General features: G+C 39.9%; 2 protein-coding genes across 3 annotated transcripts; both read right to left on the bottom strand.

Annotated features, from left to right (window-relative positions):
• Nucleotides 1–253: 253 nt before the first annotated feature.
• chp1 (calcineurin-like EF-hand protein 1) lies at nucleotides 254–5,301 on the bottom strand. 2 transcript variants are annotated; one of them, XM_086127954.1, is made up of 8 exons: nucleotides 5,064–5,301; nucleotides 4,869–4,986; nucleotides 4,299–4,371; nucleotides 3,024–3,104; nucleotides 2,721–2,848; nucleotides 2,565–2,626; nucleotides 1,571–1,693; nucleotides 254–1,125 (listed from the first exon to the last, which is right to left on the bottom strand). In XM_086127954.1, the coding sequence occupies exons 2-8, from the start codon at nucleotides 4,933–4,935 to the stop codon at nucleotides 1,072–1,074; spliced, it is 588 nt and encodes a 195-aa protein (XP_085984080.1). In that variant the 5' UTR covers nucleotides 4,936–4,986; nucleotides 5,064–5,301; the 3' UTR covers nucleotides 254–1,071. The 2 variants fall into 2 exon arrangements, with proteins under 2 accessions (XP_085984080.1, XP_085984081.1); XM_086127955.1 differs by having other exon boundaries at nucleotides 4,869–5,301.
• Nucleotides 5,302–6,055: 754 nt separating this feature from the next.
• lgmn (legumain) lies at nucleotides 6,056–11,674 on the bottom strand. The gene is made up of 14 exons (XM_086126785.1): nucleotides 11,510–11,674; nucleotides 11,154–11,305; nucleotides 10,649–10,746; nucleotides 9,710–9,791; nucleotides 9,537–9,619; nucleotides 9,335–9,410; nucleotides 8,382–8,444; nucleotides 8,217–8,283; nucleotides 8,021–8,139; nucleotides 7,559–7,648; nucleotides 7,278–7,481; nucleotides 7,034–7,204; nucleotides 6,426–6,493; nucleotides 6,056–6,329 (listed from the first exon to the last, which is right to left on the bottom strand). The coding sequence occupies exons 2-14, from the start codon at nucleotides 11,295–11,297 to the stop codon at nucleotides 6,287–6,289; spliced, it is 1,308 nt and encodes a 435-aa protein (XP_085982911.1). The 5' UTR covers nucleotides 11,298–11,305; nucleotides 11,510–11,674; the 3' UTR covers nucleotides 6,056–6,286.
• Between the last annotated feature and the right edge of the window lie 222 nt (nucleotides 11,675–11,896).

Below are 11,896 nucleotides of genomic sequence, written 5' to 3' on the forward strand. Positions count from 1 at the left end.
GGTGGCGCCTGGAAAATCACGTGACCACTTATGGCCAATGGAAAATCACGTGACCACTTATGGCCAATCAGCATAGGTAATTAAGTTGGCCGGACGCTGCGTCAGAAAATAACGTTTGTCCAACAATTACAAAAACAGTGACTTCTATTTAATTAGTGTAATACACGACGGCTGGGGGTATTTTTTTATTTTTACAATGCCAAATTTGCTGAGGAATAAAGAGCTCGAACAGCATCCAAAAAGTAACAGTCCACACATGGCACCTCCTTTTATTGAACTCAAATACATCTCTATCAGATGTGAAGAAATTATATTAAGATTAATATTTTTCAAGTCACATGTCTTGTTTCATTCCATCCCATCAATGCACCTCTAGGCTTTGAACTACTTCACTATTTTTATTCGATGAGCCTTGATGCAGCGGAGACACTTTGATTTTAGCATGTGGAGTTAGTACATTTAGTCAAATGCTGCGCGCATCATGGTCATGCATACTAGTCCTATGACGACAGATTGCTTTAAATACAAATATATAACATGTTACCTCAGTTTAAGCTGGTCCACATTTTACCATCAAGTGATATCTGTAGTAGAATGCTTCTTCCTAACACCTAACCACTTAAGTGAGTAATTTGAAGTGATTGGCAGTACTCTAGTTCATGTAAGGTCAGGAAAAAAACAAAAAGACATCAGGGCCTTTAAAAGGATGCATTAAAAATACCCCCCCCTTTTGCTTAGTACTCTTGATTGTACTGTGTGAACAGCGACCGTGGTCCTCACAGTAGGAAATTAGGCGCCGCACACCACTGGGATGAAAGAAATTGCATATATAGGAAAACGACAACAAACCCAAAAAACAAAATCAAGGCACATGCGCATGTGTAGCAGCACAAAGATGTTTCCCAAGGTTTTTGGCATGAAACGGTGGCTTTCCAGGGGATGCGAGGACCACAGTCGCCTGCTTTTGGGACTGACAGAGGAGAGAGGGGGAAAAAAATATACAAAAAAACAAAACAAAAAACCCTAAATGTCCGGCCGTGATGATCAATTCCTATATAAAAACTCAAGTCATCAGTGCAGGAAGCGGATGCTCATTTTCTGCTCCACATCCACCTTTTCCAGCACCTGTCACACACACACACACACACAAAACATTTTTTTTCAGTAAGTCTTGCATTTTTTTTACCATATTAATTATAAAACAGAAGTTGCCTACATTCACAGGCAATTAAATCAGTTATTAATGCCATTGTGAAATATATTTGCTAATCATAAAATATGATTCCCTTAATGCTTTGCTGTAACATAAGACAAATGGCAGTTCACCAGTCATAAGATAAAAAGGTCACAAAATATATTTACATAACACCTTTACATACAACCACCGCTGCTTACAAAGTGGAGCAAAAATAAGTAAAAGACGGTTAAAACCATAAACACAAATAACGACGATTGCAGCTCTTCTCCACACCTAAGAAGTAAACATTGACAATTTAGAAGAAAAAAAAACCTTGATCTGAATATCAAATAAGTTGCGTGTGTCTATTTGTCTACGGCGTGGAGAACTTGCTTTGATGAATTCGTTGAAGGAAATGGAGCTGTCTCCGTTCGTGTCGGCCTCCTGGATGGTTCTGTCCGCGATGCTCCCCAGCTGCTCGTCAGAAATGTTCACACCGACCATCATTCTTAACACCTGGGAAAACGTGCACAGGCACAGGCACCGTCATGCATTTGGGAAAAAAAACACACAAGTCATGAACGTGTCAGTGCCTTATTAGGAAGGAAAACAAACAAAAATGGAGCTCTTAATCACGCTGCGGCTACTTAACAACTGAAGGGCAAAGTCTCCTCACCGCTGTTGCGTCATAGTCTTCCTTTTCCTCGGCATAAGGCGGTGACGATGATGGGGGGGGGAGATTCAGCAGTTTGCTCACGTGTGGCAATTTCCTGCTTCGTTTCGACGCGCAGTTACACCAAAAATTTCAATCAACATTTTTCCCCAAACTTGGCGGGGGCCGAGGAGGAGGAGATATTTGGTGCGAATTCTGAGATTTTACAGAAAAAGTGTCGACTCCTAAAACATTGGAATATTTTTCTAAAAATTGAGCAATTAGCATAAGATTTTAAGCGGAAGACTTTGGGATTGTTTTTGCCTCACAATTTTTTTTTTTAACATTTGGTACAATTACAATGTCTAGACTTGATTGTTTAAAACAAGTTGTACAAAAATAAAAATACAAATCTAAAACCAGTTCTGGAAAATATTTTTTTTCTCAAAAACCATTTCTACATTATTTTAAGCTTCCCTTTTTTTGTCTAAATAACTCTTTTGAACTTTTTTTTCAAAAACAAACTTTGCTCCTATTAAATGTTTTTTAAAAATCTGCAAACTGCAAATATTTTCCCTGCAGTTTTTACAAGTAAAAATGGTAGATTTTTCCCCCCTCTAAAACAAAATAAAAAAAAATCTTTTTAAAAAAAATTATATATATATATATATATATTTTTTTTTTAAGAAAAAACACTATGCTATGCTGAAGGAAGCTATGATGTGGAGCACACACCTGGAGCAGCTCATCCCGCGAGATCTTGTCGTCTCTGTCCAGGTCGTAAAGACGGAAAGCAACTGAACAGAAGCCACAAAAAAAGAAAAAAAAAGGTGGTAAGTGACAGTTGTCGTTTGTGCGAGAACCAAAACGTGCTCCCCCGAGTGCACTCACACAACAGCTTGTTGGTCCTGCTGTTGAGCGGCTCGCTTGTGCTGGTGTTCTTGTTCTTCTCGCCGTCCTCGATGGGCCGAAAGTGTGCCAGCGTGCGCATGAAGCCTCGGAAGTTCACCTGGTCCTCCCTGACCACATTTTCAAATGAAAAAGTCAGTCGCTATCCACCACACTGTCGTATAAGGAGGGAACATTTTTTAAATCAAGAGTTCTTGTTTCAAAAGTGTCGACGAATACGACGGCAGCAGCCCAAACGACCTGTTTGGGAGGAAGTGGCTGAACATTTCAAAATAATAGCCTCACCCTTCCGGGAAGAAGGCGTTGATGATGCGGTCACCCAAAGGATTGATGGCCAACTCCGGAATCCTCTGGAAGTCTTCTCGACTGCACACCGAGAAAAGAGATTCGATTAGACAAGATGGAAAAACGACACTTGGAAGACAAAGTATTTGCAACGTGTTCATGAGGACTTGATGTTGACAACAGAAATAAACAGAGGCAGATGACAGCAGTCACCTTGACCGTCACCGTGACTGAGCTGGGACAAGAAGAACCAAAAGCTGTTGTGTGTAAACGCCACTGCCTTACATCCCTCCACCCCACACACGCACACCCAATCAGACAAAACAGCGGATTTAACAACGGTAAGTTCAGGAGCCAGCACATGTAATCATTACCCGCCCGTTCAACTATTACTCACTTTGTCCCATCTAAAGACAAAACTCTATAGTTTGTGATTAACTGTGGAAAAATGTTCCAAGAGGAAATCATGTCAACGTAAGCCTCGGGGCGATAAGGCCTGAAAAGAAAAGCTTAGATTTTTTTTCACCAAAATACAATTTTAGAATTTCGTCTTTTGTTTGCCCCTGAAAATTCAAAGGAGAATGACATTTGTCAACGGGCTCGTTGCTCGCCACAATATGAAAACGATTTTGGTCTTATCTTTTTCGGAGTGGGAATCAAAGTTACGAGTTGTTTGGGGGAAACGTTGTTGTCGGAGCACTACAAAGAACTTGACAACACTGTTTGTGCATTGGAAAACTAGCTCCCCCTTCTAGCTCCCTGCTATGTTGTAAGTATAAGCAGTGCATGTCAGAGGGGACACGCTTTGAGCTACAATTGCAGTGAAAAATGTTTTTTTTAAGTTCAATAAAATATGCATCATTTGGAGAAACAGAGTCAAATCGCTAACGCGAAGTTTGCCGTTTCTGCTTCGATGGTCAGCATTACCGGTGAAGTTGGCATTGGACAACTTTATTTTCATGAAATTATGACTTTAAAAAATTGTAACAACACATTTTGATGACAATATTATGTCCTTTTCTCATTGGAGGAGTCAAAGTCACAAACTACAATGACCAAATAGCGAAATTAGTAACACTGATTCATCTTTTGTAAATGCTAAAATGTCAACAAATAAATCTGCATCTTGTACAATTACAACTACGGGGCGTAGTAAAAGGTGACGAGGCACACTGCTGTTCTGTATCTAATACCAAACATGAAATGTGAGGCAGACGTGTTAAACACTCGTGCACGGTGCCACCTGACTACTTCATAATACAAATATTGTCTCACCTGAGGGTGCCGTTCTCGCCTTTATCCAGGCTAGTGAAGCGGCTGTACAGACGAGTGATCTGGCTGTGCGAGACTGCGGAAGGACACATAAGATGATTTACAGACATCATGTATAAAACAGGCATATTAAAATGCTTGGCTTGGGTGTCTTTTTGAGTAATTTAGCAAAACAATGGCTGGTCTGCTCTCCTGCGAGTTGAATGTCCGTTTCAATATCTAAAAAGCATGTCAGTGGCATTGATCCGAACAACAGAAAAGTCAATTCATTCATACCGTTATTTCAATCGCTGCACCGTAGCTCAATCATAATGACACGTGAGATTCTTGTTTTTATTTCTTTTTTGCTAAGGTGCAGCGGTTGTCACCCGTAAGTGCAAGTGACGTCATTCTGATACCACCAATAAACAAGTCATAAGCCCAGTGTTACGATCCCGTTATGAAGGCCTACTGGAAGCCATAAAATGTGGCTTGCTTTAAGGAAATAATACAATTGCTTTAATAAGCGCCCGCGATCCACGTTTCTTTTCTCACCGAAAATAATAATAATAAAATCTATAAAATATAACTTACAGCCCGTTTCTTTCTTGATTTCCTCAATTTCCTCCTCGCGAAGTAACGTGGACGCTCGGGATCCCATAATGATGACTCCAATGGTGAAGTTCGCAACCAGCACACAGAAGCGAACCGGCTGTGAAAACGTCAGTTAGCAAAAAAAGTAAAATAGTAATGAAAAAAGGAAAGAAAGAAAAATGAAAAAACGGCTACCTTCGAGCAGCTAGCACGCCAGCTGTCTCGCTCTACTCGTCCACCGTGAGAACAAGAAAGTCTCTCGGGGAAGTTTGGGACAACTTCAAGTCCACTCCGTATGTCAATCTAGAAAGTCATTTCTTTATATTTATTGATTGAGTTATTTATTTATTTTGATACTTCGAGTCGATTTAAATGAACGCCGTTAAGCGTCCAGTGAAAAGAAGGCGACTTTCGCTTCTTTTATCTTCCGTCTTTATCGAGTGGGCGGGGTTACATTGGGAGAAGTGGGTAGCCGTGTGAGTGCCTGATTAAAATGTGACACTAGGAAGCGTGATACAATGCCATATTAAAAATAGGTTTTCAAAATTATATATCGTCATGAATGTACATATCATTTTCGAGGGTAAAATGTGAGATGATTAGAACGTTACAAATCATGTAAAATTGTGCCTTAAATGGTGATGCTTGTAATATTTCCTAAACTGGTTTATATTTCGTTTAGTGAGTCTAAAATAATAACGATGATGAAAATAAATATTACTACACCCCTAGATTTAAATTAAAAACAAATCAGAAAAGGGAATAATTGCCTGATGGAACGTAATTAGTCGAATAATTCGAAGAAAAAGTATTGAAATCACGAGATTGCACGTCAACCGTCCACGGATAGAGGGCAGTGCTTCATTGTGATTTAGATGCGATGGTCTCTGTTTTTTTGGCTAACATTCTGAATTAAAATGGTTGCCAGAATGATAAACATATGGTAGAATTCCTATCTCTGACAGTCAGTCCAAGGTCAGAATATTTGTAAACCTTGGAGCGTGCATTTTTATCCAATATAACACCTTTAGAGAATGACAATGAGCTCAAACAATAAAATTGATATAAAACAGTAATGTCGCGATGTGGTTAATCGGAGGAAAAACCTAACACGCAAGTCACCTTTGCTCGAGAAAGTAGTGAATTGTGAGGGAGATGTGCCAACCACTGTCCACCATGCTTCCCTATGTAAGTTCACGACAACATCTGAGCTTTATTTTTGGTCTTTCGCCTTTTTAATGGACACACATATGTTCTTAAGAGCACACAATCATTAAAAAGTCATTCAGAAACCTTTCAAAAGTGCAATTCGTCTTTAAATCAAAAACACATCCATTGCATAAACAAACATAAAAAATGTGACGCGCGTGTTAATAAAACCAGTAATCAAGCAGCTTTCATATTTTGAGGGGTTTTGTTCACTCGCTGAAGTGGCACACCGAGTCCATGGCCATCTGGATGCTGTGCACAGACACGCAAAAATGACAACATGAGAACTCCACTTTTCTGGATTTGCATTATTTTAAAATAAAACCTTTTGAACCACGTTCCAGCTACCTGTCAGCGGCATAGCCTCTCTCGCACATGTTGACCAGAGCGTACAAATGTCTCAGCGCATACTCGTACTGGAAAAAATAAAATATATAGATATACAGTACAGTATATTATAGAAAAGAAAAATGAAAGTGAATGTCTCCGTTTTAAAAAAGGAGAAGTCAAGTAAAAAAAATCTTCACAAAAATATGTTCCAGGAGTGCTCACACTCTTATTAATATTGTTTTTGTAGAATATTAATTAATCAGCATAATCCACTCATTTTTATCCATCTCAGGGCCATTTGGCCACTTGCTGTTGAATAACTATAAAAATGTAATTAAGAAGAACAAAATTCAAGGTTAGAAAGAGCTTTTTTCAAAATAATTTTTTTATGCCTTAAAACGAGCTTTGTTTTTTTTTTAACATTACTACAGGAAGTAAACATGATAAGGCACTTTTTCCACAAAAAAAAAGCAACAAACAACAACAACAACAAAAAAAAACATCAAACTGTATCCACTGCCCACAAATTCACTGCTTTCCAACTTTATTTAGAAAATTACTTGGACGGCAGCGAATGAATAACTAAATGTACTGGTGCAGCGTGCGTTGTGCTTTTGCTGTCGTACCTTGGCTTTGTTCCAGTTGAAGCAGTTGTGTTTGTAGTGGTCCACAGCGGTCCGGTAACACCGGTGCCGCGTCAGATCCCTCCTTTCGTTGACCACCTTCTCGGCCTCAAAACGGTCGCCCGTCACCGTCTCCGCGATCTGACGCATGGTCGCCGCTAGCATCTCCCTGACCTGCACTCACACACAAACAAAGTGACACAAATGAAAAAACACTTGCCAAGCAATATATACTTGACAGCTGTACCTTGAGGTGAGCGTCTATTTCCGAGAGGAGACTCCGGGCCACGCCGATGTCGTTGGAGGCCATCATCTTCCTCTTGAGGATGGCCAAGGGAACATCGGGACTCGGCGTCAGGTCCAGTTGGCCGACGGGAGGCAACGGGCCGGGGGCGACGGCTCCGCTCTTGCGCGTCCCCTGGAAGGCCGCCACCTTCATGTGGGCCAGAGTCTGAGGGCGAGACAAGCATACGTGAACGGGATGCAAAACATCACGGGATTAAACGTGTTGTTTGTGCTAGGCCTCACTTTGTTTCCAAACTGCTGCACGTGGCTGGTGTTGGTGTGATTCTTCACAATTCGAAACTGTTTCGACAGCGTTTCCCGGGACAAGTCCTCCTGCGGCGTAACAGAACTATCAACAATGAAAGCTGCAGAGTCAAAATGGTGGCTTTGAACCAAAATGGCCTGTTGTCTTCTCAGGTTGAGTGTCAAGAGGGTTTTTTTTTTGTTTGTATACTCATAAACTGACATCACGCCACATTTCAAGGTGAGCTGCTTTGGAGGCTGAATTCCTAAAAACCTGCCAGAATGTGCTGCAGTGCCAAAATGACCATTTTAAATCAAAATGGCTTCATGATTTTTTGTGGGACTACTCATGATAGACATTTCTAACAAATTTTATGTTCGGGAAAATGATGATTTTTGTTTATTTCTTTATTTTTTTTTACACCAGAGGGCAATCCCGAGCCCGAAACATACTGTACATACCGCATCGGAGTCTTCCATCCAGTTGACGCTGTACCAGTCTCCCAGGTAGGTGTCACGTTCGGCGTCATAGTAACATGCGTACGATGACTCGTGCGAGTTGGCTGCTGTGGTGGCATAAACTAAAAAAAAAAAAATGTAATTCAAAATAATTGAAAAACGTTTTGGGTTGTTGTTGTTTTGGTTTTGTTCAACTCACCGTCAATGTCGTCAGGTAGATGGCTCATCATCGACCCCGACTCGCAGGCTTCGATGTAGAACACCATCTTACAAAAAAAGTGAATGAAAAACAGCTGAGTATCAGCGTTGACAGATGACGATGATGATGCTGCTGCTGAGTGGCATCCGCCGGTGAGCTACACACCTTCTTGTACTTCTTATTGTCGTGCATGTACTGGATGGTCTCCTGGAGGTCTTTGACGTGCAGCTAGAAAAGAGCAAGTGGTGTACTCGATATATTAAACTAAATTTATAATCGTCCAAACGGATGTCTAAGTATTTTTTTTTGTACAAAACTGGTAGAATAAATGCACATTAAGTTCTCCCATATTTAGTCGTATATTACTACAAAGCATTTATTCAGCAGGACGGCCTTGGAAAGTTACTCTGTTCTTTTGGATGGAAGACTTCATCTATTATTATTATTATTATCATTGTTCTCAGGGGTTGAATCAGATAACCTCTGAGGAGTAGAAATGGCAACCTTGAGACGGCGCGCTCGTGACATGATAGCACAAATGAGCTCTTGAAACTCCTCGAAGCACATTAAGAGTGCATTGTGTTCCGGTCGGGATGATATAATCAGTGTTTGTGATGTAATTTTACTTAGCATTTGACAAAATCTCGGGTTGATGCATAAACAAATGTCATTTGATTTCATATGGGGAATTTATTTTTTCCCTTTTGTAACATTTAAACACTAAGGACGATGTAGAGGAATAAAAACATTTCTTGAAAATGAAAAAACTTTTTTTTTTTTACAAAATCCAGGTTGATGTCTTTTTTTTCACCATTAAAAAAATTACATAGACCCAAGGGCGATGTATCAAAATAAAAATATATCAAATACATCTATTTTTTCATATTTAAAAAAAATCCCATATTGATCCATACTTTTTCACCCCCCATTTAAAAAAAACCTAGGTAAATTTATCAAAATAAATAAATATTTTTCCCCTGCACTCACTCTCTTTTTCACATTTTACAAAATTCAGGTAGGTGTAAAAAAAAAATAATAATAAAGGAGACAACACACAAACTACTAAAATGGCAGTTTCAGTGAATTTGTGAGAGTGCAGTAAAAACAAGGCCGCGAACCTCTCCGGCGGGGAAGGCCAGAATTCCTGGCGCTCCGTGGTCAGTGAAATAAACAAAGACGTGATCGTTGGGACCACTGTGGAGACACAAAGATGAAGACTGTGATGTGGCGATCTGATCCCCACCAAAAAAACCCCAAAACAAAACAAAACAAAAATCTACCAAAAAAAGCCCACACACACATCGTAGCGTTGCCACTCACCTCTTTAAGACTTTCCCGGAGCCTCCTCTCACTTTGGAGGAGTCACCTTTCAACACAGCCAGGAAGTTTTCTGGAGTGACATCCTGCACATGATAAGGCGGGCAGCGCTTCATGAAAAATGCTAAAGAATTTTTTTATATAGTTCACAGTGGCCAATTTATTTTGGCACTCACTTCAGAAGTGTAGTCCTTGAGGACACCCTTGTACACATCGCTACCGTTGGGCCTGTTGATCAGGATGCCGGGCGTGGGATTCCTTTGGGAGGGAAGTGGGAAAACATTGTTTACTTTGAATACCACAAAAAAATGTGTTTTATAAAACTGTAGTCTTTGTACTTCTTTTTTTTTGTCAAAAGATACGGTTCCATTTTTTTTCAGTTTCACTTAAATCCAGGTTGATGTATTGTTTAAAAATAGTCACAAATCTTTTTTGCAGTTTCTAAAACAAAGCCGCATATAACAAAATTAATATTCCTTTTTTTTCATGACAGGTATTTGGTATTTTCAGGTATTTTTATCCCCCCCAAAAAAGTAAAAAATAAAATTCATTTTATTTTGGTTGTTTTCAGGTCAAAATCAAGTCAAGATGCTGCACGATTAGCCGCACCGAGTGGTAGTTAGCGTGGAATGAGGAGAAGAAACATGATATGTTTTGTGTGATTCCTCTCAGACTGCTAATTTTGTGTCTGCGCTCATTTTGCTGTCTTGGCTAGAAAGTATGCCCCTGCTTGAAAGAGTCCCAAAAGACGGCCCGTTGAATGGCAACAAACCGCCGGTCCATTTTCATTTCTCTTCAAACTAAGAAAAGAGGAAGGGTGTGATAAACAGCAGCTGCAAGAGCTTTCGAAAATGTATTGGATTTAAAAATATGTTCAACTGATCTGGTGATCATTTTCATTGACAGAGTATGCAGTTTTCTTTTTGTTGTGGCTGATTCTGGGAGTTTCACTTTGGTGTTGTTATCAACAAGTGTTGGGGGGGAAAAAAACATTACGTATGTGAAAAAGTCGGAAATTTGATGAGGACAAAACCTACCGTACTATTAAAAGAATGAAACTGTACATTAATGTTAAAAATGTATGAGAAAAGTCTGTGTGTGTGCAACGTTCTCACTCCTCCGCTTGCGCCAAGTCGTCCATCATCATGACCACAATCTGCTCGTCTGGGATGCCATTCTTGTGTACGATCTGGTAGGCGTGACATGCATCCGCCTGGTCAACGGACGGGGAGATCATTAGAATAATGGCAAAAAAAAAAAAGTCGTAAATTTGCCCTAAAATCTTTATTTTATTGGATTACGACGTCAATAAAGTTGCAACGACACAAAAACTCTTAATGGCACGAGAATCGAGTTGAAACATTACAGGAACTAGTATTTTAGTACTTCAACCTGAAATGTTTATATTTTCAGTCACAATATACTAGGAAAAAAAGTTTTTTTAAATGGTTAGGGAAGGAACAGGTGCAATATTCTGAAAAGGTAAAAAGCCGTCAGACAAATAAACGCAGTAGAGCTACGTGATACCTACGTACTTTAAGTATAGTAACCAAGTATTTGTACTGGGTTCCTTCAAACGCCTGAAGACATAAAGCACATTTGAGCGTTTTTCTCTTTTACCTGATGTCTGTAGTTGTACCAGGAAGACGAGCCCGCAACGATCACTACCCAGTTCTTCCCGTTTTCGGGTTCCTGTGTGGGGAAGGAGTTCACCAGGACAGCGAAGAGCCCCAGCGCAACCAGGAGGACCAACAAACGACCCATTTCCTTGCCTGTTTTTCGGCAACCAGATTTAAACAATGTTAACAATAATGAGTCGCATTCAAATCGAAGTGACTTAAGCTTTGAGACCAACTCGATCTTTGCGATCACATGACTAAGACGGTATCCCTTCTCCCGATGCTAACTAGCTAATGTTAAATCTCACCAGGGTGTTTAAAATAAATTCAAAACATCAGCAAACACATTTATTTTACCTGAAGTTTGGTTTGTTGTAGGAAGCCGAGTTAAGCGAAACAAATAACTAAACGATCCTGGTTATCTATGCGGAAACCATCCAGTGTTATTTATATATATATGGCGAAAAAAAAACTGCTTGGAATAACATTGGAGCGGCAGGCCGACAACCAATCAGAGCGCAGGAGGCGGGACTTTACTGTTAAAAAAAATTAAAATCACGTGCTCTCACTCAAGCTCGTCCTTGATTGGCAGGTGGAAGTCTAAGGATGGCGCAGTGATTTGTAAACACAGAAAACAAATATTAAATAAGAGGCGTAACATGATCCATTCATAACGCGATTGGGATAGCAAAATAACCTCGTATTGCAAGAATGACATCGAAATATAAGGCGATAAAAGTGTGA

This window comes from Hippocampus guttulatus, chromosome 13 (assembly GCF_054856545.1).
Source record: "Hippocampus guttulatus isolate MCC_2025c chromosome 13, RoL_Hgut_1.0, whole genome shotgun sequence".
NCBI classification, from domain to species: domain Eukaryota; kingdom Metazoa; phylum Chordata; class Actinopteri; order Syngnathiformes; family Syngnathidae; genus Hippocampus; species Hippocampus guttulatus.